The following is a 26,984-nucleotide window of genomic DNA, read 5'->3' on the forward strand; positions in this document are numbered from 1 at the left end:
TGCAGGATATAGCATTCCAAACCTCACCTCCTTTTTGTAGAGGGCTGCCTTTACCTTGATGAATCCTGCACGCCTCTTGGCCAGCTCCGTTCCCAAGTCCTGGTAAATGCGCACCTCGCAGTTCTCCCATCTGCTGCTCCTCTCCGCCTTGGCCCATCGCAGCACACGTTCCCTGTCAGCAAGCCGGTGAAAGCGGACCACCAAGGCCCTCGGTTGGTCGCCCGTCCTGGGCTTCCTTGCGGGGGCTCTATGTGCCCCATCCAACTCCAGGGGTTGAGGGAAGGCCTCCGGTCCCATCAGCGCCTCAAGCATACCCGTCACGTATGCGCCCACATCCGACCCCTCGCAGCCCTCGGGGAGGCCAACGATTCATAAATTCTGCCTCCTGGCTCTGTTCCCCAGCTCTTCAAGCTGCTCCTGCATCCTCCTCTGACGGGCGTTCAGCTCCTCCACCTCGTGCTCCAGCTCCGTTACCGTGCCCTCCTGACTGGAGAGCTTCGCCTCGACCTCCCTGAGCGCCTTCCCTTGGGCCGCCTGTGTCTCGACCATTCGGTCCATCACCGCTCTCATCGGGTCCAGCGTGTCCCTCCTCAGCTCGGCGAAGCAGTTCTTGAAAAACTCCATCTGCTCCTCCCTTGGCCAGTGAGCCTCCGCTCCCCGGTCCCCGCCGTCCGCCATGCTTGGCCGCCCGGCCTGGGTTCCCCGCTGCTCCCGCTTCGATCCTTGCCGCTCCACTCGACCGCTTCTGGTCCAGCTGCCCATACCCCGGGAAGAAAGCCTCTTCCCTGTCGTCTCCTCCGCCAATTCAGGCTGCCAGGTCCCTAAAAAGTCCGTTGACAAAGGTCCGTTTGCCCATCTCGGGCGGGAGCGATCCGACCTGCGACCTGCCTCCTCGAGGGCGCCACCGGAAGTCCCCAATGTAGTTGACTCTTAACTACTCTGAAATTAGTTCAAGGGCAATTGAAGATGGGCAATAAATGCTAGCCTTGGCAGCAATGTCCGCATCCCATGAACAAAAAAAAAACACTTGACTCCGAGGTAGGATTCTTCAATTGACTAATTTTCTGGTCTTATTGAGCACATTGAGCTTTTGAGTCCATTGGAATATTTCCCAATAATGAGCTATTTATTTGTTTGCCCATTTTTCCCCTTCCTAAGTGCATTCTTTACACTGGTCTGAATGAAATTCATTCTAATTATTGTACCCACACACATTTTGTTCAACATGTTGTGTAATTTCCGAGTTGCCTCCACTTATTCTACTGCTCCTCTGGATTTGGTATTGTTAGTGTTATGATTATGCATCTTTTTATTTAAATCAATTGCTGATATCATCAGTAAATGCTGTGATGTCCTTGTTATTTTTTGTGTATATTTGTGTTGGTTCTAATTCTATTCTGTTACTGTTATTTCGATGTTTAACTGGCTGTTCCCATTTTTGAAGTCCTTACTGTATTTTAAACTTTTTTATGTATTAAAGAAGATTAACTTTATTAACAATACATTTCAACTATTTTTTTATCATCTAGCAAACCTCAGCATTTGAGTTCCTGAATCTTAAGTCATTGAAACTAATTTTAAAATTGATAATGGTGCAAATGCTGCGCCTGGGCATTCCATTCAGTACTTTCTCCACTTCACACCAATGCAGCTTTTTTTTAAGAAGCTTGACTCATTAATTCCCTCTCCTTATCAAAGAATGATTCGCAGAAGGGTGGCACGGTGGCTAGCACTGCTGCCTCATAGCTCTATGGACCCGGATTCAATTCCGGCCTCGGGTGACTCTGGAGTTTGCACATTCTCCCCATGTCTGTGGGTTTCCTCCGGGTGCTCCGGTCTCCTCTCAGTCCACGGATGTGCAGGTTAGGTGGATTGGCCATACTTTTTTTTAAAATTTAGATTACCCAATTATTTTTTCCAATTAAGGGGCAATTTAGTGTGGCCAATCCACCTACTCTGCACCTTTTTGGGTTGTGGGGGCGAAACCCACGCAGACACAGGGAGATGGATTGGCCATACTAAATTGCCCCTTGGTGTCCAAAAGGTTAGGTGGAGTTATTGGGTTACGGGGATAGGGTGGATTTAAGTAGGGTGCTCTTTCCAAGGGCCGGTGCAGACTTCTTAATGGGCCGACTGGTCTCCTTCTGCACTGTAGGGATTCTATGATTTATTTAGTGTCTTTCGTCTTCAAGACATCTGTGCTTTACAGCTGTAAGACCCTTGCTGTTTTGTTTTCTTCCCATTTTATTTTATTGTTGGTCCATGGATCCATATTCAGAATGTGCCTTTTAAGCCAAAGACTTTATCTGAAGCAACCTGCTTCTGTTCCTAGGTTTTGTATTTTTGGAGAGGCGAAACAGACTTGTTGGTGCTGAGTGAATCTTGGGAGCCAGCTTTGGAGGAAGTCTGTTTGGTTGGCTGGCAACCTGTGGGTTGGCCAGGGACAGTGTTCTGCCTGACAACAAGCAGTGTTGGTTCTTGCGTGGCTTTTTGAGGAAAATTGGGCAGAAGTGTTTAGACCTTGGAAGTGAAAGGGACAGTCTGTCTCTTCGCTGTGGAAGTAAAGAACTACTTTATTGTTCTAAAACCAGAGTGCTTGAATCTACAGAGAAAATAGACAACTTTGCCAGAGAAAACCATCTGTTCAGAGGGAAGTACTGAAACGAAAGCTGAGCCTCCAAACACAAAGTAGAAGCATCAAAGATGCTTTCACTTTTTAAAAATAATTTGTATTCAAATTTTCAATAACAAAATACAAAAAGAGGAAACAAACCCACCCCCACCATATATACAAAAGAGATAAATTAACACCCGTCATCAACACTGAACAAATATACACACCCCTTCAGAGATGAACCCCCCCCCCCCCCCCAAAAAAAATCCCTACAGTACAGAAGGTGGCCATTCGGCCCACAGACTCTGCACTGACCTAGAAGAGCACCGTACCTAGGCACCCCAAATATGGCTACTAGCAAGCATGGCTGTAATTCTAGTTGGACAATATTAGACATAGTGTCAAAAAGTAGACTGTCAGCCTCGGACATGCCTATACCCACCATCACCGTCGGGTCAGCCTTCTTGGAAAGTGAACTCACGGAAAGGCACAGGTCCTGATAGAGACTCCGATCCTGCGCGGACCAACTGGCAGGTGTGTTCGTAAACTTCTTCGACCTCCCGGCTCCATTTCGAGGTTCCAACTTGCTTCAAGAAGACCGCCATCATACCAGTGCCAAAGAAGAACCAGGCAACGTGCCTCAACGACGACCAACCGGGTGGCCTTGACATCCATCATTATGAAGTGCTTGAGATTGGTCATGAGACGTATCAACGTCACATTCCGAATGCCCTGCTCCTCTGCAATTCGCATACTGCCATGATCAGTCCACAGCAGATGCTAATCTCCTTGGCCCTACACTCATCCCTGGAGCATCTCGCCAACAAGGACTCTTACGTCAGACTACTATGCATAACTACAGCTCTGTCTTCAATACCATAATCCCAGCCAAGCTCGTATGAAAACTTCAAAACCTAGAACTTTGCTCCTCCCTCTTCAACTGGACCTGTGCCTTCCTGACATATAAACCATAATCAGTAAGGATAAACAACCGCTGGACAAACTCATCATGGCGTTCGTATGGGGGGGTAAAAATGCTAGGATCCCAAAGAAGGTCTTACAAAAAACAAAAACCAGGGGAGGGTTAGCCCTCCCGAATCTACAATTCTACCACTGGGCAGCAACAGCCGAGCGAGTAAGGGGATGGATCCAGGAGCCAGAAGCCGAGTGGGTGCGTGCGGAGGAGGCCTCCTGCATGGGAACCTCCCTCCGGGCCCTCGCCACGGCAGCACTCCCATCCCCACCCAAAAAACACTCCAGCAGCCCAGTGGTGACAGCCACCCTCCAATCCTGGAACCAACTGCGGCAGCAACTTGGCCTGACCAAAATGTCGAACAGGGCTCCCATCTGCAACAACCATAGGTTCAAACCAGCACTGACCGACGCCACCTTCAAAAGGTGGAGGCAGGACGGGGGGACACTGACAGTCAGGGACCTATACACGGACGACAGGATCGCAACACTGGACGAACTGACAGAGAAATTTCAGCTAGCTGGGGGGAACGAGCTACGGTACCTGCAGCTCAAAAACTTCCTACGAAAGGAGACAAGGACGTACCCACAACCGCCACGACAGACACTACTGGAAGACCTACTGGACGCAAGTATCCTAGAGAAAGGGAACTGTAGTGACATGTATGACCGACTGGTAGATAGGGACGACACCGTACTGGACGCAACAAGGAGGAAATGGGAGGACGACCTGGGGATGGAGATCGGGTGGGGACTCTGGAGCGAAGCACTGCATAGGGTCAACTCCACCTCCACGTGCGCAAGGCTCAGCCTGACGCAACTAAAAGTGGTACATAGAGCCCACTTAACAAGAACCCGTATGAGTAGGTTCTTCCCGGAGGTGGAAGACAGATGTGAACGGTGCCAAAGAGGCCCGGCCAACCACGCCCACATGTTCTGGTCCTGCCCCAGACTCGTGGAGTACTGGACAGCCTTCTTCGAGGTAATGTCCAAAGTGGTGGGAGTGAGGGTGGAGCCATGCCCGATAGTGGCGGTCTTCGGGGTTTCAGAACAGCCAGATCTATTCCTGGGGAGGAGGGCGGATGCCCTTGCCTTTGTCTCCCTGATCGCCCGCCGTAGAATCCTGTTTGGCTGGCGGTCAGCAGCACCGCCCAGAGCTGCGGACTGGCTGTCCGACCTCTCGGAATCTCTCCAAATGGAGAAAATCAAATTTGCCATCCGAGGGTCGGACGACGGCTTCCACAGAACGTGGGAGCCATTCATGCAACTGTTCCGGGACCTATTTGTGGCCAATGTACAAGAGGAAGAATAGTCGGGGGAAGGTAGCGGGAGGGGGGGGGGGGCTAGAGGTTCGTTACGGGGGTTCGATGGCTAGCTAAGGCCCAAAACCAAGCTAAATAAACATGTTGAGGGGGGGAGGGGGGGGGGGGGGGCGCAGTTACTACTACGAAGATGCTTACCTGTAAATATGTATGTTAATTTTTGCGTGTTTGTTTTTGTTTGTTTTTTTTTCTCTCTCCTAACAATTTGTAATTTGTTCAATATAAAATACGAAAACTGAATAAAAACATTTATAAAAAAAAAAAGTAAGGATAAACAACGACACCACCTCCATGATAATCCTCAGTACCAGTGCCCTGCAAGGCTGTGCACTTGATCCCCTTACTACGCACACACGCACAATCCGCGGATGCACCAGAGAAGGCAACCCATCTGGCTCAGGTGCCTGAGGAAGGAGCAGTGCTCCGAAAGCTAGTGTTTGAAACAAACATGTTGGACTTTAACCTGGTGTTGTAAGACTTCTTAACTGTGCTCGTCCCAGTCCAACGCCAGTATCTCCGCATCATGGGTAGTTAGGGCTAGGGCAGGGGGTAGTTGGTTATGTTATTGTAATATTGTTGCATGTGTCGGGCTGCTAGGCTGTTTAGAATGTTAATTTATTAAACTATGACTATTACAAATACTTCAATAAAATGTTTTCTAAAAAGAAATCAAGGTGTATGTTCATTTTTATTGTTCGAATCCAGTGTAGCCAGAGAAGGTACTGAAAGTATTGTGTCTTCATGATGCTGTTGATGGAGGGAATTGGGTTTGTATGTTAAAGTAGGTTCTCTGCATAAAGAGATACCTGATGGCCCACACTGTCCCCATTAATACTCCTGCATTGATCGGAAGCCCAGGGGACAAGTCTTCTAAGAATCTCAAACAAGTAGTCCCACTCTACCCCGGCAAACACCTTTTCTGCTTACAACTGGAGCATCAGAACCTTAGCGAGCAGCTTTTCATCTGCATTTAAGAGCAGATGGGTCAGTATGAAGCACACCTTGGTAGAATCCTTGTCCTTCTGGGGAGCAAGGAAATTGAGGCTTGAGCAAGGGTTGGAGGCACTGAACCACGGGATATGGAGTCATCAAATATATCTAATAGCATAGGGGCGAGTTAAACTCTTAAACTTCTTAAACTCTATCTGAAAGCCATCCAGGCCAGAGGCCTTATCAGCTTGCATAAGACCAATGCATTTTAAAATCATATCGGGGAGTCCAACTCACCACTCTCGAGTGGGTGGCACTGTAGCACAGTGATTAGCACTATTGCTTCATAGCTCCAGGGTCCCAGGTTCGATTCCTGGCTTGGGTCAGTGTCTGTGCGGAGTCTGCATGTTCTCCTCGTGTCTGCGGGGGTTTCCTCGAGTGCTCCGGTTTCCTCCCACAGTGCAAAGATGTGCAGGTTAGGTGGATTGGTCATGCTACATTGCCCCTTGTCCATGGGGTTGCTGGGTTACGGGATAGAGTGGAGATTTGGGCTTGAGTGAGATGCTCTTTCCAAGGGCTGGTGCAGACTCGATGGGCCGAATGGTCTCCTGCATTGTAAATTCTATGATTCTGAGTGTTTTGATCGATGTGATGGGGCGGCCATTCAGGAAATCGATCATGATTGACTTGTTTGGGAGAGGCTCAGATTTATAGAGGTAACGGTAGAAGGATGAAAAGCTGCATCCTCCCCCTCCTTTGGTTTGAGTATCTGGCGGATCTCATGGGAGATTGATTGGCATTTAAGTTTGTGTGCTAAATGACGACTGGCCTTCTCGCCATATTCATACTTTCTTGGCCGTAAGAGCCTCCCCCAGCATGGGAGGGGAGAGGGAGTCAGACGTATTTAATATAGTGGTCAATGGAGATGGACAGGCGGCTGCAAAATTTTTCACCATTGTGAACAAAGTAGTGTCCAACCTCCAGGGTTAATGGTGACTAGGGCTGCACGCCAGCAACAGGTAGGCGAGTGTGTTCGGAGATTACAATGTCTCAGTCCTCAGCCTGCACTACCGACAGGAGGAGAGCCTTATCCAGAATTTTAAAAAAAGTTAAATGTGGGAGTACACAGTGAACATGAGAGGGAAAAAAAGAGAAATCCCTGTCATTTGGGTATTAAAAAATGGCAAGGGTCTACCTCTCCCTCCTGAGCCATGAAGGAAGACCAAGCCCTGCCCACCCCCAATACGACAAAAGATTTGGTTTTTGAACGATCTAATTTTGGGTCCACAGCACAGTTCAGAGAGAGCAGTGGGATTTTACGTGGGAAGGCCACTGTTAGAGTATACCAGGACATAACCTAGCCTAGCCAAGAAAAGGGCCGCCACCTTTAACAAGGTGAAATTGTCCCTATGCAAGAGTGGAGTCAACTTTGGGCTGGTCTATCCAGCAAGCTCTAAGGGGTAGACTCTTAAAATAAGATGGTGTGCGTTGAGGTTGCGAAGAGAAAATAACAAAGAATTGATGAAGTTTGTATCATCCCAATTAGGGGCATAGGCGTTGACCAGAACCACTGGGTGTTCAATAATCATAGAATTTACAGTGCAGAAGGAGGCCATTCGGCCCATCGAGTGCACCGGCTCTTGGAAAGAGCACCCTACCCAGGCCCACATCTCCACCCTATCCCCATGACCCAATAACCCCACCGAACACTAAGGGCAATTTAGCACGGCCAATCCACCTAACTTGCACATCTTTGGACTGTGGGAGGAAACCGGAGCACCCGGGGGAAACCCAAGCACACATTGGGAGAATAGTGATCCAAGCCGGGAATCGAACCTGGTTCCCTGGAGCTGTGAAGCATTTGTGCTAACCACTATGCTACCGTGCTGCATATGATTATATAGCGACCGTTCAAGCCTGCCACAATTTGGGAAGAGGAGAATTGGACTCTTTGTTGTGCCCCTGGCTCTACTATTAAAACTAGAATGAAAATTTTGCCCAACCCCATCTTTTTTGTGCAACCTGGTCTGACCTTTAATCAGTAAATGGGTCTTGAGATGTGCAAATACGCTTGATCGCTTTACAGGGCCATTCAAACCTCTAACATTCCAAGTGGTTTGTTGGATTGGAGGTCTCCTGCGACCCACAAGCCGGAGTCGGCCAATGCCAAGGAGGAATATTAAACGAGGTGCATTGAGAAGACCGACCAAGAAGATAACCCAAGATGGCCCTCCAACCAAGTCAGGTGACCCAGCAGATGCGATCAACAAACTAAAAACCTCCCCAACCCAACTACACCATCGCAGTCAAGCATAACTGCACCCAAAAGCAAATGGAACAGTGGCAAACAACTTAACCCTAAAATCTACAACTAACAACTCAACAAAAACTAAGCTTGTTTTAAAAACTAAACTTTAATATCACTCCTGTTAACTAATACCCCTTGTTAACAAGGAGACTCCCAACTGGAGAGTAAAAATGTATTTATCTTAGAGCGCCAGGAGGGCATCTGAAAGTCGTGCCAAATGGTAATAACATAAAACATAGGCGAACAGAAGAAATCACTCCTTCACCAGGAGAACATCCATATAACAGACATGAAAAGTGTCCACACAACGAGCCATACATTATATTAAACTGAGCCCAAATTGGGCTCTGGATAAAGAAGCCTACGTCTTTCAGTTAATCAAAAATATACTCGTCGACTTCCGGTTGCGGCTATGCGGAGCTAAGCCGCACGTTCGGCAGCTCCCGCTACTTAAGGACTTTTGGGCCTATTTGAGGGCCCCAAACGGCGCTGTCTCGACAAATCCCGGTGGGGGAAGGTGTCTAGAGGAGCATTCCCCATAATTTATGGTGCTCACCCGGAGTGGGGCAAAGGAAAAAGCTGCAGCAGCTCCCCAAGAAAAGCGAGGGAAGAAGGACCAAATGGCAGCCGGCGGAACATCCGAGGACTGGTGGAAGTGGGCGCAGGAGCAGCAGGCTTCTCTTCTGTGCTGTTTTGCGGAGCTGAAGGCTGAGTTGCTGGACTCCCTGAATGCGACTACCAACAGGCTGCTTGAGGCCCAGGGGGTGTCCATTCGGGAGTTGCAGCAGCAGGCCGCTGAGCGGGAGGAGGAGGCCGTGGTCCTCGTGGGAAAAGTGGAGTTGCACGAGGCACTTCTCAAAAAGTGGCAAGACCGCTTGGAGGAGCTGGACGTTCGCACGAGGCGAAAGAATTTGAGGATCCTGGGCCTGGCTGAGGGGCTGGAGGGGTCGGATCTCCCGTTGTATGTGTCCACGATGTTGAGCTCATTGATGGGAATGGGGTCCTTCCATTTGCCCCTGGAGCTTGAGGGAGCTCAGAGTGCTGGCCAGGAGGCCCAAGGCAAATGAACCCCCGCGGGCGGTGCTGGTGCGGTTCCATCGATTCAGCGACCGGGAGTGTGTGCTGCGCTGGGCCAAGAAAGAGAGGAGCAGCAAGTGGGAAAATTCGGTAGTGCGAATCTACGAGGACTGGAGTGCGGAGGTGGCTAAGCGGCGGGCCGGGTTCAACCAGACAAAGGCAGTGCTGCATGCCAAGCAGGTCAGATTTGGAATGCTGCAGCCTGCGTGTCTGTGGGTGACATAAAAGGACCGGCACCACTACTTTGAGTCCCCGGAGGAGGCGTGGGCCTTTGTACAGGCGGAGAAGCTGGACTCGAACTAGGGTCTGGGGACACACTATGGCCGTTGCTGTTTTCGCTGTTGCTGTTTTGCAACTTTGACACGTGTTTTTTTTATGCTGGTTTTCTTTTTGTTCTGTTTCCGGGTGGCTCTGTCTGTTGAGTATGGTTGTGGGTTAGGTGGGGAATGTTGGGGGTTTGTGTTTTATATGTTCTCTTCTGTACGGGGCTGGGGGTAGGGGTGAAACTAGATTTTGGGGAACTGCGTCAGAAGGGTGGGGTGTGGCAGTGTGAAAGCGCGGGCTTTCCTCTGGTTTCCTGTGCTGCGGGGCGGGGGGGGGGGGGGGGGGGCGGAGGCGGAGCTGGCGGTGGGGGAGTGGCCTCTACTGGTTTTCTTTCCTGCGCTGAAGTGGTGCCAAGGAGGTGTGGCAAGAGGGGGATGACCCCATGCTGGGAGGGGATGGGTTTTGGCGGGAGCTGCCGGGGTCAGCAGAAGTCAGCTGACTCACGGAAGTACCATGGTGGGTGCGACGCGGCTAGGAGGGGTCCTAGCCTTGGGGGGTGGGTAAGAGGAGAGGCGTTATCGCCATGGGGAACGGGTCGGACGGGACGCGCTGGCCTGGGACGAGCAGTCGATAAGCTATGGCTAGCCGGCGGGGGAGGGGGGCGGGTTGCCCTCTGATCCGGCTGATTACCTGGAACGTGAGGGGGCTGAATGGGCCGGTTAAGAGAACTAGGGTATTTTCTCATCTGAAGGGGCTGAAAGTGGACGTGGCTATGCTCCAGGAGACCCACTTGAAGGTGGCGGACCAGGTGCGTCTGAGGAAGGGGTGGGTGGGGCAGGTTTTTCACTCTGGATTGGACACGAAGAACCGGTGGGTGGCGATTCTGGTGGGGAAGAGGGTGGCGTTCGAGGCGGCTGAGGTGGTGTCGGACAAGGAGGGCAGATATATTATGGTGAAGGATAGGATGCAGGGAGAGAAGGTGGTGCTGGTTAATGTATATGCCCCGAATTTATATCTCCGGACCTGGAGACTGGGGGCCTGATCATGGGGGGGGACTTTAACACAGTGCTGGATCCCCCACTGGATCGGTCCAGTTCAAGGACGGGTAGGAGACCGGCGGCGGCCAAAGTGCTGAGGGGGTTTATGGACCAGATGGGAGGGGTGGATCCCTGGAGGTTTGGGAGGCCGAGAGCGTGGGAGTATTCCTCTTTCTCTCCTGTCCATAGGGTTTACTCCCGAATAGATTTTTTTCGTCCTGAGCAGGGGATTGATCCCGAAGGTGCAGGATGCCGAGTATTCGGCCATAGCAATCTCAGACCATGCTCCGCACTGGGTTGATCTGGAGATGGGGGAGGCGCGGGACCAGCGCCCGCTCTGGTGTCTGGATGTGGGGATGCTGTCTGATGAGGTAGTGTGTAGGAGGGTCCGGGGAAGTATTGAGGGGTATCTTGATACCAACGACACGGGGGAGGTCCGGGTGGGATGGTCTGGGAGGCTCTGAAAGCAGTGATCCGGGGGGAGCTGATCTCCATCCGGGCCCATAGGGAAAGGAGGGAGAGGAAGGAGCGGGAGAGACTGGTGGGGGAGCTCCTGGATGTGGACAGGAGATACGCGGAGGCACCGGAGGAGGTGTTGCTGGGGGAGTGGCGTAGTTTGCAGGCCAAATTTGACTTGCTGACCACCAGAAAGGCGGAGACACAGTGGAGGAGGGCGCAGGGCGCGGTATATGAGTATGAGGAGAAGGCGAGCAGGATGTTGGCGCATCAGCTCCGTAGGCGGGATGCGGCTAGGGAAATTGGTGGAGTGGCGGATAAGGGTGGGAATGTAGTGCAGAAGGGGGCAGAAGTAAATGGGGTCTTTAGGGATTTCTACGAGGAACTGTACCAGTCGGAACCTCCGATGGGAGAGGGGGGATGGAGAGCTTCATGAACAGGCTATGTTTCCCAAAGGTTCAAGAGGAGCTGGTAGAGGGGCTGGGGGCGCCGATAGAGTTGGAGGAGCTGGTCAGGGGGATTGGACAAATGCAGTCAGGTAAGGCGCCGGGGCCGGATGGGTTCCCGGTGGAATTTTATAAAAAGTATGCGGATCTGGTGGGCCCCCTGTTGGTGCGAGCCTTCAATGAGGCATATGGGGGGAGGGGGGGGGGTGCTTTGCCCCCGACAATGTCGCGGGCACTGATCTCTCGGATCCTGAAGCGGGATAAGGACCCCTTGCAGTGTGGATCATACAGGCCTACCTCGCTCCTCAATGTTGACGCTAAGTTGCTGGCGAAGATCCTGGCACACCAGACTGTGTGCCGGGGTGATACACGAGAATCAGACAGGATTTGTCAAGGGATGGCAGCTCAACACGAATGTGCGTAGATTGCTAAATGTTATTATGATGCCGGCAGTGGAGGGGGAGGCGGAGATAGTGGTGGCGCTGGATGCAGAGAAAGCGTTTGATAGAGTTGAGTGGGGGTACCTGTGGGAGGTGCTGGAGCGGTTCGGATTCGGGGAGGGATTCATCAAATGGGTGAGGCTGCTCTACGCGGCTCCGATGGCGAGTGTAGTTACCAATGGAAGGAGATCGGAGTACTTTACGCTCTACCGTGGGACCAGGCAGGGGTGCCCCCTGTCCCCCTTGCTCTTTGCATTGGCGATTGAACCTTTGGCTATGGCGTTGAGGGAGTCAGGGAGATGGAGGGGTCTGGTGCGGGGTGGGGAGGAACATCAGGTATTGCTGTATGCGGACGACCTGCTGTTGTATGTGGCGGACCCAGAGGGGGGAATGCCGGGGGTGATGGAGCTGTTAGCGGAGTTTGGGGACTTCTCGGGCTATAAGTTAAATTTAGGCAAGAGCGAGGTATTTGTAGTACACCCGGGTGATCAGGAGGAGGGAATTGGGAGGCTCCCGTTTAAGAGGGCAGTGAAGAGTTTCAGATACCTGGGGGTGCAGGTGGCCAGGAGTTGGGGGACTCTCCGTAAGCTTAATTTTACCAGGCTGGTGGAGCAGATGGAGGAGGAATTTAAAAGGTGGGACATGGTGCCGCTATCGTTGGCGGGTAGAGTGCAGTCTGTCAAAATGACGGTTCTCCCGAGGTTCTTGTTCCTCTTTCAGTGTTTGCCAATCTTTATCCCGTGGGCCTTTTTTAGAAGGGTGGCTAGCAGCATCATGAGCTTTGTTTGGGCGCATGGGACCCCGAGGGTGAAGAGGGTCGTCTTGGAGCGGGGTAGAGATGGCGGGGGGGGGGGGGGGGGGGGGGGCTGGCGTTACCCAATCTCTTGGGGTATTATTGGGCGGCCAATGTGTCGATGGTGCGCAAGAGGGTGATGGAGGGGGAGGGGGCAGCATGGAAACGGATGGAGAGGGCGTCCTGTGGAGATACAAGCCTGGGGGCCCTGGTAACAGGGCCGTGGCCGCTCCCTCCCACTAGGTATACCACTAGCCCGGTGGTGGCGGCTACCCTCAAGATTTGGGGGCAGTGGAGGCGACATAGGGGAGAAGTGGTGGGCTCGATGGAGGCTCCGTTAAGGGGGAACTATCGGTTCGTCCCAGGGAACATTGATGGGGGATTCCAGGGTTGGCACAGAGCGGGCATCAGACAGCTGAGGGACCTGTTTATTGATGGGAGGTTTGCGAGCCTGGGGGAGTTGGAGGAGAAATTTGGGCTTCCCCCCCCCCCGGGGAACATGTTCAGGTATCTGCAGGTAAAGGCGTTTGCTAGGCGGCAGGTGGAGGGATTCCCTTTTCTTCCCACAAGGGGGGGGGGGGGGGGTGAGTGACGGGGTGCGTTCGGGGGTCTGGGTCGGGGATGGGAAGATATCTGATATCTACAAGGTAATGCAGGAGGTGGAGGAGGCGTCAGTAGAGGAGCTAAAGGCTAAGTGGAAGGAGGAACTGGGGGAAGATGGGACATGGGCGGATGCCCTGGAGAGGGTTAACTCTTCCTCCTCATGTGCACGGCTTAGCCTCATCCAATTCAAGGTGCTGCACCGGGCCCATATGTCCGGGACTAGGATGAGTAGGTTCTTTGGGGGCGAAGACAGGTGTGTCAGGTGTTCGGGGAGTCCAGTGAACCATGCCCATATGTTCTGGGCATGCCCGGCACTGGAGGAGAGGAGTTCTGGAAGGGGGTGGAGAGGACGGTGTCGAGGGTGGTGGGATCCAGGGTCAAGCCAGGATGGGGACTCTCGATTTTTGGGGTTGGGGTGGAGCCGGGAGTGCAGGAGGCGAAAGAGGCCGGTGTGCTGGCCTTTGCGTCCCTAGTAGCCCGGCGAAGGATCTTGCTACAATGGAAGGATGCGAGGCCCCCAAGCGTGGAGACCTGGATCAATGACATGGCGGGTTTTATCAAGCTAGAGAGGGTCAAATTCACCGAGAGGATCGGTACGAGGGTTCTTTAGGCGGTGGCAACCTTTCCTCGACTTTCTGGCACAACGATAGGGTACTGGGACAGCAGCAGCAACCGCGGGGGGGGGAGGGGGGGAGGAGAGAGGAGGAAGAGAGAGACTGTTTGTTTATTTAATTTTAATTTATTTTTAAGTTCTCTTGTTCATTGGGGTGGGGGGGGGGGGGTGTGATACATGCGTTGAAACGGTCTGGGGGTGTTACAGTTATTATAGGGTTATTTTGTTGCATTTCATTGTTTATTGTTATATTTTCTGTAAAAAAATTTCAATAAAAATTATTTAAATTTAAAAAAAATATACTCGTCACGGAAAGTTACATGAAGGCTTGCTGGATAGATCGGCCCAAAGTTGACTCCACTCTTGTATAGGGACAATTTCACCTTGTTAAAGGTGGCGGCCCTTTTCTTGGCTAGGCTAGGTTATGTCCTGGTATACTCTAACAGTGGCCTTCCCACGTAAAATCCCGGTGCTCTCTTGCCTGTCAAAATACTTTCTCCTTAAAGCTGTGTGGTGAATGTGTAATCACTATAAATTCACACTGTACATTACTGTGTCCATGTGGGCTCAATCTGTGAGCCGTTGCGCGGCTCTGCTCACGGGGGGATGAGGAGCATGTTCAGGGCTCCGCCCTTGGCTCCGCCCCCAGCAGGAAGTCTTAAGTTCTGTGGTCCTGTGAGTCCGCCCTCAGTTCAGCATAGTCGCAGGCAGGCTCAGGTGTAAGCCAATTAAAGCCACAGTTTACTTCAACTCGTGTCTCTGAATGAATTGATGGTCGCATCAAGCTGTGAGTTCTGAGAAATGTTTAATAGGTATGGTCTTTGATCCCCTCTGGTAACTCCACAACACAAACATTTTGCCTTCCAATCTGTTCTCCAGGTCGCCCAGGTATTAGTATCTTGTTTTCTTTGATCACGGTAGCAAGGCCGGACTCCAAGGAGGTGATTCTAGGAGGTGATCACGGTAGCAAGGCTGGAATCCCAAGGAGGTGATTCTAGGAGGTGATAGATAGATAGAACAGTACAGCACAGAACAGGCCCTTCGGCCCTCTATGTTGTGCCGAGCAATGATCACCCTACTCAAACCCACCCTATACCTGTAAACCCCCCCCCCCCCCCCCCCCCCCCCGCCGCAAGCGGGGACAAAGGATATTGGAAGTGGAGGATTCGCTGACAGAAAACTCAAACCAAACATCACGTTGAAATCTGACAGTCACTCGATTCATCAGGAGCTGAATATCATCGGTCTTTGAATTTGGAAAGAGAAATGTTTGTTCTGTTTCAGCAGTGTGACTGTAAAAGCACCGAGATGCGCGCACACCCGAGTGAGAGTGTTCCACTGAACTGACTGGAGAGAGCTTTAACCAGCCACACGGCCTCAAAAAAAAAAGTATCACAACATTCACTGCAGAGAGAAATTATACACATGTTTCATGTGTGGACAAGACTTCAACCAGGAGAGATATAAGGACACCCTCACCATGGAGAAACCGTGCAAATATGCAGACTGGAAGGGGATTCAGTTACCTATCACAACTGGAAGTTCATCGTCGTAGTCACACTGGGGAGAAACTGTTCACCTCCATTTGTGGGAAGGAATTCACCCATTCATACAACTTTCTGCCACTCCAGCGAGTTCACACTGAGAGACCATTCACCTGCCCTGTGGTGTGGGAAGGGATTCATTCGGTCATCCCATATTGTGACTCATCAACTTCATGCTGATAAGAGACCATTTACATGTCCTGACTGAGAGTTTTAAATGTAAAAAGGATCTGCCAACACATCAACGTATTCACACTGGGGAGAGACCATTCTCCTGCTCTGTGTGGGAAAGGATTCATTCAATCATTCCACCTGCAGACACATCAACTTGCTCACTCTGATAACAAGCTTTTTAACTTTCCTGACTGAGAAGAGCTTTAAAAACAAAAAGGATCATCTACTAACACACCATATGCTCACACTGGGGAGAGACCATTCACCCGCTTGGTGTGTGGGGAAAGGATTCAGCCGTGCATCTGCCCTCCTGACACCAAGGAGTTCACAGTGGGGAGAGGCCGTTTATCTGCTGCACATGTGGGAAGCAATTTTCTCATTTATCTTATCTTCTGAAACACTGGGGAGAGGTCATTCACCTGTAATGTCCGTAGAAAGCGATTTACTCAGTCATCCCACCTGCTAACACCCCAGCGAGTTCACAAGCGACTACACGGTTTGGATTCTATTCTTACTGATGCTGTTAATCATGTTCAGGACTGAACCCGTTTCCTGAATTAGTTTCACTGTGACAATCTTAATCTGCTGATGTTTTCTGAATATTCTGAATAAATGTGAAATAAATCGGCTTGGTTTGAAAAAAATACAATGCCCTATATAATTGCCCTATAACATCCTTCTATGTTCAATTCCTCTCTTAATAAAGGATAGCATTCCATAAGCCCTTAATAAAGGGTAGCATTACATGTTATGCCTGCATACTAACTTTGTGACTCGTGTATTAGAACACCTAGATCCTGTTGCACCTTGGAATACTTCAGCTGATGTCCATTTCAGTAATACTCTACTTTTTTTTTCTTTATGCCAAAGTGAGCAACTTCACATTTTCCACATGATATACTCCGTCCAAACCTACCCATATCCGTCTGCAAATTCTTTGTCTTCACAACATACTTTCTTATCTATCTTTGTGTTGTCTGCAAATGTAACTACCATGCCTTCACTCCCCTCATCTAAGTCATTGATATGAATTGTAAAAAATTTGAGGCCCCAGTACAGACCCCTGTGTGACTCCACTCTTCGCATCCTGCTGATCAGAAAAAGACCCATTCATGCAAACGGTTTTCTGCCAACCAGCCAGTCTTCTCTCCATGCTAATATGTTACTCCCTACACCATGAAATGTTATTTTCCTCGAAGTTTGATGTGGCACTTATTAAATGCCTTGTGTACATCATTATGCCTACAGGTTTCCCTTTTTATCCACAGCACTAAACTCTTTCAACGAACGTTAATAAATCGGTTAAACGTTATTTCCCTTTCACAAAACCAGGCTGACTCTTCCCGATTGCCTTGCCTTGATTTTTTTCCTAAGTGCCCAACTATAAGATCTTCAATGATTGATTCTAACACCTTCGCCATGACTCTTAACACCTTCGCCATGACAGACATCAAGCTAACTGGCCTATAATTTCCTGTTTTCTGCCTCCCTCTCAATAGGATAGCACAGTGGTTAGCACTGTTGCTTCACCGCGCCAGGGTCCCAGGTTCGATTCCAGGCTTGGGTCACTGTCTGTGCGGAGTCTGCACGTTCTTCTCCTGTCTGTGTGGGTTTCCTCCTGGTGTTCCGGTTTGCGCTCCCAGCTTGTTAGGTAATTTGGTCATTCTGAATTTTCCCTTCGTGTATCCAAACAGGTGCCGGAATGTGGCGACTAGGAGCTTTTCACGATATCTTCATTGTAGTGTTAATTGGATTGGATTTGTTTATTGTCACGTGTACCGAGGTACAGTGAAAAGTATTTTTTCTGCAAGCAGCTCAACAGATCATTCAGTACATGGGAAGAAAAGGGAATTAAACAAAATTCAAGAAAATACAAAAAATAAGCCTACTTGTGACAATAAAGATTATTATTATTAGAGGGGTTATACTTTTTAATTTCTGGTCTGATGGAACCATTCCAGAATCTCGCAAATTTTGGAAAATTAACACCAAGCATCGACTATCTCCATAGGGGAGGTGGTGCCGTAGTGGTATTGTCACTGGACTAGAAACCAGAAATCCAGTGTAATGCTCTGGGGACCCTGATTCGTATCCCACAGCGGCAGATGGTGAAATTTGGATTAAATAAAAAACTGGAGTTAAAAGTCTAATGATGACCATGAAACCATTGCTGATTGTCATTAAAACCCACCTGGTCGACTTATGTGCTTTAGGGAAGGAAATCTGCCATCCTTACCTCGTCTGGCCAACACGTGACTCCAGACCCACAGCAATGTGGTTAACTCTTAACTGCCCCCTCAAAGACAATTAGGGATGGGCAATAAATGGCGGCCCAGCCAGTGATGCCCATGTCTCATGAACGAATAGCTATCTCTTTAAAATCCTGGAATGAAATCCATTTGGACCCAGAGACTTGTCAGCCTGCAGCTCCCATCAGTTTGCTCAGCCCTGCTTCCCTAGTGATTTTAATTGTTAGTGTTATTATGCATCTTATTTCAATCTATTGCCAATGTCATTAGTAAGTGCTGTGATATCATTAGTTGTTATTACTTGTGTATATTCTTATATAACTATTGTTAGTTCTAATTCTATTTTGTTTCTATTATTTTGATGTTTAACTAGCTGCTCCCGTTTTTGAGTCCAAATGACTTTTGTTATTTTATATATTAAACAAGATTAACTTTCACAACTTGTTTTGATTGCCTTTGTGTTGTCAAGTAACCACAGTAATTTCACCAAGTTCCTTTCTCCCTTCCACCTCCTGATTTATAACTATTACTGGAATATATTTTCTGTCCTTTTACAGTGAAGAACAAAGCAAAATATTTGTTCATATAATCCACCATTTCCTCATTATCGACTACTAACTCTCCATTCTCTCTGTAGAACACCAAAATGCAAATTCCTTACTTTCTAAGTACATGTAGGGACTCTTGCTATCCATTTTTACAATTCTAGCCAGCATTATAATCTAATTTCTTCCTCCCAATTAACCTTTTTAGTCATTTTCTGCTGTTCTTTATATTCTGGGCTGTCACTCAGCTTTGGGCAGTTTTAAGGAAAAAGCATACCTTTGACGCTTTATTTAACTTTAGTTAACCATAGATGGTGAGTCTGCCGCAAATGCATCTGGAAGTTCCCCTCCAAGCCACACGCAATCCTGACTTGGAACTATATCGCCGTTCTTTTGCTGTTGCTTGGTCAAAACATTGGAACTGTCGAACAGCATGTGGCTGGACCTACACCACATGGACTGCGGCTGGACCTACACCACATGGACTGCAGTGGTTCAAGAAGGCTGTTCACCACCTTATTGAGAGCAATTAGGGATGGCAATAAATGCTAGCCGAGACAGCCAAGCCCCCTTCCATGAATGAATTTCAAAAGATTTGCACTTGGATGAGTCCAGCAAATATTTCCGACTACCAACCAGTTGTTGTACCCACTTTATTGAATGAAACTGTCTAGTGTTGCGGCAGAAGAAAAAGATTACTCGGGGAACAGCAAAAGAGCTTGATGCCAAAATAACCGGTCTCCAGCGACTCATCGGACAGAGGTAAAATCAGTACCCATTTGATCAAATCAGCAGCTGTGGAGAAACTCCCATAAATTTTGATATTACGAGCAGCCAAACCGGAGTGGAAAGGTTCACAAACCATTCTAGTGAAAATGACTGCATGATGAGGTTCACAATGGTACTAGCCTGTATGTCGAACAGAACAAATCTGAAGCTTATGGTATCACAGAATAATACAGCGCAGAAGAGCCCTTTTGGCCATCGGGTCTGCACTGACATATGAAAAACACCTGACCTGCCTACCTAATCCCATTTACCAGCACTTGGCTCATAGCCTTGAATGTCATGATGGGCCAAGTGCTCATCCAGGTACTTTTTAAAGGATGTGAGGCAATCTGCCTCTACACCCTCCCAGGCAGTGCATTCTAGACCGTTGCCATCCTCTGGGTAGGGCTGCCCCTGACCTTGAACTTGTGTCCCCATGTAACTGACCCTTCAACTAGAGGGACCAGCTTCTCCCTGTCCATGCCTTCTCATAATCTTGTACACCTTGATCAGGTCACCCCTCCGTCTTCTGCACTCCAGCAAAAACAACCCAAGCCTATCCAACCTCTGAAATGTTCCATCCCAGGCAACATGCTGGTGAATCATGTCTGAACCCTCTCCAGTGCAATCACATCTGTCCTATAATGTGGCAACCAGAATTGCACACAGTACTCCAGCTTTGGCCTCACCAAAGTTCTATACAACTCCAACATGACCTTCCTGCTTTTATAATCTATGCCTTGATTGATAAAGGCATGTGTCCCAAATGCCTTTTCCACCACCCTATTAACCTGTCCTTCTACCTTCACAGGTATATGGACAAACATGGCAATCTTTAAACATAAAACCATGCTGAATATTAAGTTCCCTACAGGAGTTTCTGTGCAAGCCCATGACAATGGCAATGGTTAAATGGATGATGGTGGAGTGAAGTTATGGATCAATAATGTGATCCGTGGCACATTGCGGAACATGTTCAGATCCCATATAACCAATGAGATCAAGAAGTGCCTGCGAAGAAATAACACCCACACGGAAGTTATATCAGGAGTTCTAACATATTTAGTTCAACCGTTTGGATGTGTGACTCAAGTCATTCAAGCATCCTGTTCGCGCAGAATGTAATAGGTGGATGGTTGCCCGAGGGAAAATATCTTCACTGGGAGTGGAAATATGCATCTTGCCCCACCTGATGTTCTGTGTGGTTTCATTATCAAATTGTGGGATGCTGTTAGTGCACCAACTATCATCAGATCATTCAAAACATGCAGAATACCTAATTCGGTGGATGGAGAGGAATATGATTTATTTTGGAGAGATGTTTCCGAAGATGAAAGTGTCGAAGCTGAAACTGATCCAGAGTGGGATCCTTATGATGATGCCACAGCATCATCAATTAATGACTCAAAGTAACTCAATTAATTGAATGAACTCATTGTGTCTGATGCTAAAGATGATGATTTCAGTTGTTAAATGATTCGATTGTAGTTGAAGGTAGCTTTGTATAAACTCTAGCACCCCCCCCCCCCCTCCCCCATCCCATATGTTTTGTTTGTACACATTTGATATTTCAGCACAAGTCTCAGCTGTGGCTTAGTTGATAACACTGTCAACTTCATCAGGTTGTGGTTCAAGTCCCACTCCAGGACCTGAGCACAGAAATTAAGACTGGCACTCCAGTGTGGTACTGAGGGATTTAGAGTACTGTCGTTCAGATGAGATGTTAAACAGGCTTCCCTCTCAAATTAATATAAAAGTTCTCAGCATTATTTTGAACGAGAGCACGGGAGCTACCCTTGATATCTTTGCAAATATTTATTTCGCAATCAATTATATAAAGTATCGGGTCATTATCACATTGCTAATTGTGAGAGCACACTGTGCACAAATTAATTCGTTGCAGCGTTACCTGTATTATAACAGGTAACATTCAAAAATACTTCATGGCTGCAAAGTGCTTTGGGACATCCTGCTCTCAAAGTATTCTAGAAATGCAAGCCTCCTTTATGTTTTTCCAAAGGCAACGTATTTTAAATATTTAATTTATATTTTTGTTTTTAGCTTGTGAAATACAGATTGGATTGTTGAAGTAGATTTTTGAAGACTAGCAGCAGTACATTTTTTATTTGACTTAAATACTTTAATTTTCTTGATTATATGATTTTAAAAATTTCAGCCATGCTTTTTAAATACCTCCATTGAATTCCCTCTTGCTTATCTCTCTTATCTCCTCTAGCCCAACAAACCTATCTGTCTGTGCTCCTCTAATTCTGGCTTCTTATACATCCCTGATTTTTGATTGCTTTACTATTGGTTGTTTGCCACATCTTTAGTTGTCTCGGGTCCAAGCATTGGAATTTCATTCCTATACCCCTCTGCCTATCCAGTTTGCTTTCCTCCTTTAAGACACTCCTCAAACCTCACCCTTTTGACAAAGCCTTTGATCATTTGACTTGATATCTCTTATGTGTTCAGATGTCATATTTTGTTTTATAATGCTTCTGTGCTGTGAAATACCTCGGAATGTTTTATTACATTAAAGCACCGTATGTAAGTTTCTGAAGAGAAAATGCTGGAAAATCACAGCAGGTCTGGCAGCATCTGTAGGGAGAGAAAATAGCTCATGTTTCAAGTCTGATGACTCTTTGTCAAAGCTCTGACAAAGCTTTGACAAAAATAAATAAATCTCTAACTCAATCCTTTAGCAGAATTTATTGATGTATCACTAATTGTGTACTAAATAAAATATCAGTCTTGGTAATGCAGTGAATGCAATATTGCTGGCTATGGTTTTTACATTTCTGCCCCAAGCTGGCAGTAAACCAATAACTTGGAGTTAATGAGCACTACCTGCAGATTGCTTCCTTGTTGTTTTCTACTGATTCTCTACCATGTGGATTCAATTGCCACCTAGTTAGGGGCGAGGTTTCATTTTAAAAATTGCATTTTGTTGTGTACTGTGTCTGGGAAGACTGCATATCTTGAGCTTGCCAACCGCACCATAGCATTGAGGTTTGAACCAATCTGACTAATTATTTGCCCGTTGTTATTTAAGGCCACCGATCCAATCTGAAGACTATTCAAGTGTGTCATACTGCATTAACAAGTATTTGTACATGGGTTAGCTTCTGTGATTTATAGCTTGCGCATCTCCCAACCTCCCAAATCAAGTTCATAATTTCTAATTGTGTATGTCTTGGTTGCCAATAGGAGGAGTAAAAATATCCACCCCAAGGTCCTATTGTAGCAAGGGGTTTTCTTGCGTTTATTAGAAAATGCCCAGGGGGGATTGTATTCCAACCTGGCCAACACGGGACAGTTGTACAGTCTGTAAATACAGGCCTAGATCTGCAGGAGGAAGGTGGGTAGCAGTTGGTCACCTCACTGTACAATGAGTGTCTAAACAGTATATGTGGAGATGTGAATATCAACGGGATCTGTTTCTATTCGTTCTAATCTGTATATTACAGGCAACTAAATATACCATTAGGTATATAACCATAATGTTTTTTCTCCCTCCTCTAGTGAGCACTTGTCCTGTTCCTTTTCGTTTTTCTTGCATGGAGATAGTAAAGTCTGTACTAGTGTTGAGATAAACCAGCACCAACCAGTGTATCATCTCAGTGAACAGCACATTACTGTGGCCCAAGGATCCTCCAGCCCCTTCCAAGGTAGGAATGCTTTGCATCTGATAAAGTAAAAACTTATCAAAAGGCTCTTTTGATATATATGCAAGAAGAGAGAGAAGGCTTTGGTAGGACTGAAATGTGTGGGTCCTTCCCTCCCCTGTAAACAATGCAGGCAAGGAGATTGCAGCCTATGCTACATCAGTTCGTCAGATAATCTCATTTGGGGTGCTGCAAATGGTCTCCAATGCTCCAGATGGCGATCCATTGATCTCCACTGGAAAATGCACATGTATAGCTCTATTGAGAACAGCATTCAGCTTGACTGTGATGCCCTCCATTGACTAATGCAGTTTGTTGTTTTATTGGTTTTGAACATATTTTTCTTCCAGGTTGTCAAAGTGAGTAGAACTTTAACAAGGCAGAAGAAGCCCACTTAGCTTGGGTCAATGCTGATTCTTTCCACAGCTCTTTGTCATTTGTCTTAAACATTTAGCCTCTATTTCCCTAAAAGATACATTGGTTTATGTCCGAACTATGTTCCCTATGGCAAGGCTCTCCATGCTACCAGCAATCTGTGAGGATACTTATCTGAATCTTTCCTCAAGCTCTTAAGTGACTTTTTGGATTGATGACCTTTCTGACCCCTTAAAACTAGAAAAATTGTTTTTCCCTATTCACCCATTAAAGATATTTTATAATTTATGCTTAAAGCAGTTATTCTGCTCTAAAACCTGTTGACTTGGCTTTCTATTCACCCGCATTTGCTGAGCATGTAGATGATCTGCCTAAATCTGCATAGGTCTTACAGCACTTGCTGTTGAATGTATTTTTTTTTTGCTGTTGCTTTATTTTCTTCCTCTGGAAGTGCAGCAACGTTACTCTTTGGGCACCCACTGCTGGCATCTAATGTCCCCAGATTAGGTTTAGAATCTCTCTGTACTTTGATCTGGCAATGAGCCTCAGTTACACTTGTTGTATCTGATAAAGTAAAAACTTATCAAAAGGCTCTTTTGATATATATGCAAGAAGGTGTTGTAAGACTTCTTACTGTGCTCACCCCAGTCCAACCCCGGCATCTCCACATCTCAGTTACACTTCAGCAAGCACCCTTGGTTGTAGCACATTAATATTTTTCCATTACTCACATCATGCATCCTTGTGCTGAACTCTTGTTGCTCAGTTACTGCCAAAATGGAGGGAAATTTGTGTATTGCGAGCTATATTTGCTTGGAGCTGGTTTTGAGATTGACCAAATTAAGTTCACATGTTATTTTTAATCCATGGAGGATAAATGCAGCCTGTAGACTGAAGAGTATCTAATCACATCAATCTGTGCTGAATTAGAAACTGGTCCCAGAGGTGACAGGACAGCGTGTCAATTCTAACATTTAACCCAATTTATTCAGTCTTTGTCAACTTGTTTTTCGATTCTTTCTTCCAGTGATCCTCAGCCCCTTTGGATTAAATGGCACCCTGACAGGCCAGTCATTCAAGTTATCTGATCCCCCCACTCTTAAACTGATAGAAGAATGGAAGCAATTTTATCCAATACAGACCAGCTCAAAGGAAACCACAGATGACAAACAGGAGGAGGTAGACTGGGATGATGACTCAATAGCAGCTGTAGAAGTCATTGTTGGTGAGTAGAAATGGAAAGATTGAACCAATTTAACAGATCTAATGGAGTTTTCTGTAAATTACATTGTTTTAGATTGAAATCTCTACAAACAGCTAGTACTATATAACAACAAAAAGTTAAAACACAAAATACAGAAATGTTAAAATAAAGTAAGCAGTAAGCAAACAGGTCTTGTGCCAGTGAAAATATTTCTGAGCCAAACAAATTGGTGACTCATTCTTTCTTTAAAAGGCATGTATTATTATGTCTTACACAACTTATTTCCATGATCAATGGTGGAAGAATATTTTTGGGAGAAATGCAAAGGTACAATTCATGGATAGAATCTGGGTGTTTCAGTTTCATTTGAGAAATTTCTCAGCCTTTAGATTTGAAATACAGAAGAGGAAAAAATTTATTGAGGAGACTTGATTAACATGGTGTGTTTTAGTTACAGTTTCATGTTACAATACTTTGATTTGTCTCTTTACCAAGTTGTATGGGAAGTATATGTTAGGAATAAATTAAGAAATAATAGATTCTGCTCTGCTTAGGTGGTTTGTATTTTTGTATCTGCTTCCCTTGTTATTTATGTGCTCCATATGCCATTGCCTTTTGACACCCCTGAAAATGAGGTGTTTTCTCTTTCTGTAGTCTGTGTGTTGGCTGTAGCAGCCCGTTATATTTTTCTTACTCATAAAATGTAATAATTTAAAAAATAACGTGACTCAATGTTAGGCCCACAGAAATGTTTTTGTAACAAGTTTGTGTATGTCGTGAAGCTATAATGCATTTCATGGTTTAGGTTATGTACACTGTTAAGTAGTTTATGGATCTGATTATAACCTAATTATGCTACTGTGTGTTTACAGGGTGGCACAGTGCTACCTCACAGCACCAGAGACCCGAGTTCAGTTTAGGCCTCGGTTGATTGTCTGTGTGGAGTTTGCACTTTCTCCCTGTGTCTGCGTGGGTTTCCTCTCAGTCTAAAGATGTGCGGGTTAGGTGGATTGGCCATGCTAAGTTGGCCTTAGTGTCCAAAAGTATAGGTTGGATTACTAGGATGGGGTGGAGACGTGGGCCTAGCTAGGATGCTCTTTCCAAGGGTCAGTGCACTTGATGGGCCGAATGGCCTCCTATGATTCAGTGGTTTCTATGATTCTACATTGTACGTTATATTAAATAGACTTATTGTTTGAGAAATAAATTGGATATACAGGAAAGCACTGGGCCAAGTTGCAAATTTGTGTGTGGTTCGTACTAATGTGGAAAGTAAAATTTTGTCTTTATTGGATCAGTATAGATTTACACCACATATACAATTTGCTTATGAATATTAATATCTTTTATCAAATACAAAAGGAACATCAACAACTTGCTTTTCGTTAATGTTTGCTATGTTTATTTACAGCTGGTGTGCGAATGGTGTACCCAGCTTGCTTTGTGCTGGTACCTCAGCCTGATATTGCTACTGGCATCTTGAGCAGCTCCACTGGGACTTCGCATTGCACAGCTGCCTACTCAAGTGCCCACCAAGTGCCTGCCCCAATAAGGGATCCAGCCATTTCCTCTGTGACATTGACTCCACCCACATCACCAGAAGAGACTGAAACAGGTAATATGCTATGATGTTACTGCTGCATCGTATTTCTCTCCACACATACTGACCTTATCCTGCATTTTGTTTTATTTATCAAATTCCTAGCATTCACAGTATTGTGCCTTCTGCATCTTGTGTATATTACCACTTACATTTTGAAAAGCAATTAGAATTGATTTATTCAGAAAGCATAAATTTTCTAACTCCGTAGTTACTTAACAATTTAAGTGCTGAGCCTGACCCTTTTGGTGGGATTTTCCGTTTCTGTGGCCAAGTGCCGACGCTGGCGTAGGACCCATGGTGTTTCTTGATCGACAAATCGGACAAATCGGCACGAACCCATCACCGATTTTGGTACGATGATGAGCTAGCACCGTCGTCGTGTGAAACACCCGTGGATTGTGTCAAAAACGGGAGAATGGCTAGGTCCTGGGCATCCGCATGGCCGACGACCTGCACCGGTCGTGCCGTACAACATGCTGCCGACCTTGCGCGAAATCTAACCCGCCAACCGTGACCCCCCCCCCCCCAACCAGTCCCCCCATGCCCTAGCAGACGCCCCCCTCGGGGCCACTGGCACGGATCCCGGCCGAGTGTGGCGGCGCTGGACAGAGTCCGCAGCTGGCTGAGATCACGCGTGTCCCGCGCCGCCGGGAATTCAGCCCATCGGGGGCGGAACATCACAGGTGGGCCGGCCGATAAGGCGCCAATGGCCTTGCGACTGCGTGCTGCGCGTCACGATGATGCTGGTTTGGAAGGGATGGAGAATCTCAAACCGGCATCAAACAGGCGCTGTCCCCGATTCCGGCGTCCAAATTGATTATCCGCCCGATCGACGATCATGATTTTGGCGTCGGGCAATGGAGAATCCCGCCCTGAGTGTCAGTTCTGGCCTTGGAGTCTGGAGCTTTTTTCTTGGGATTGAACTGTTTTCCAGTCACCTGATTAACATAGAATCTTGCAGCATAGAATGGGCCATTCG

General features: G+C 47.3%; 1 protein-coding gene across 5 annotated transcripts in view; it reads left to right on the forward strand.

The window, feature by feature from the left end:
- med13a (mediator complex subunit 13a) overlaps positions 1-26,984 on the forward strand; it is a 213,345-nt gene that overhangs the window by 57,861 nt on the left and 128,500 nt on the right. For all 5 annotated transcript variants that reach the window (XR_005462660.1, XM_038814673.1, XM_038814674.1 and 2 more), the window contains exons 5-7: positions 22,681-22,826; positions 24,226-24,423; positions 25,814-26,017. Coding sequence is in view for 4 of the 5 variants with exons in the window: in XM_038814673.1 (XP_038670601.1) it covers positions 22,681-22,826; positions 24,226-24,423; positions 25,814-26,017 (548 nt within the window). In the remaining variant the exon portion in view is untranslated. The remainder of the gene's footprint in view (positions 1-22,680; positions 22,827-24,225; positions 24,424-25,813; positions 26,018-26,984) is intronic.

Source organism: Scyliorhinus canicula, chromosome 12 (genome assembly GCF_902713615.1).
Source record: "Scyliorhinus canicula chromosome 12, sScyCan1.1, whole genome shotgun sequence".
Lineage (NCBI taxonomy): Eukaryota > Metazoa > Chordata > Chondrichthyes > Carcharhiniformes > Scyliorhinidae > Scyliorhinus > Scyliorhinus canicula.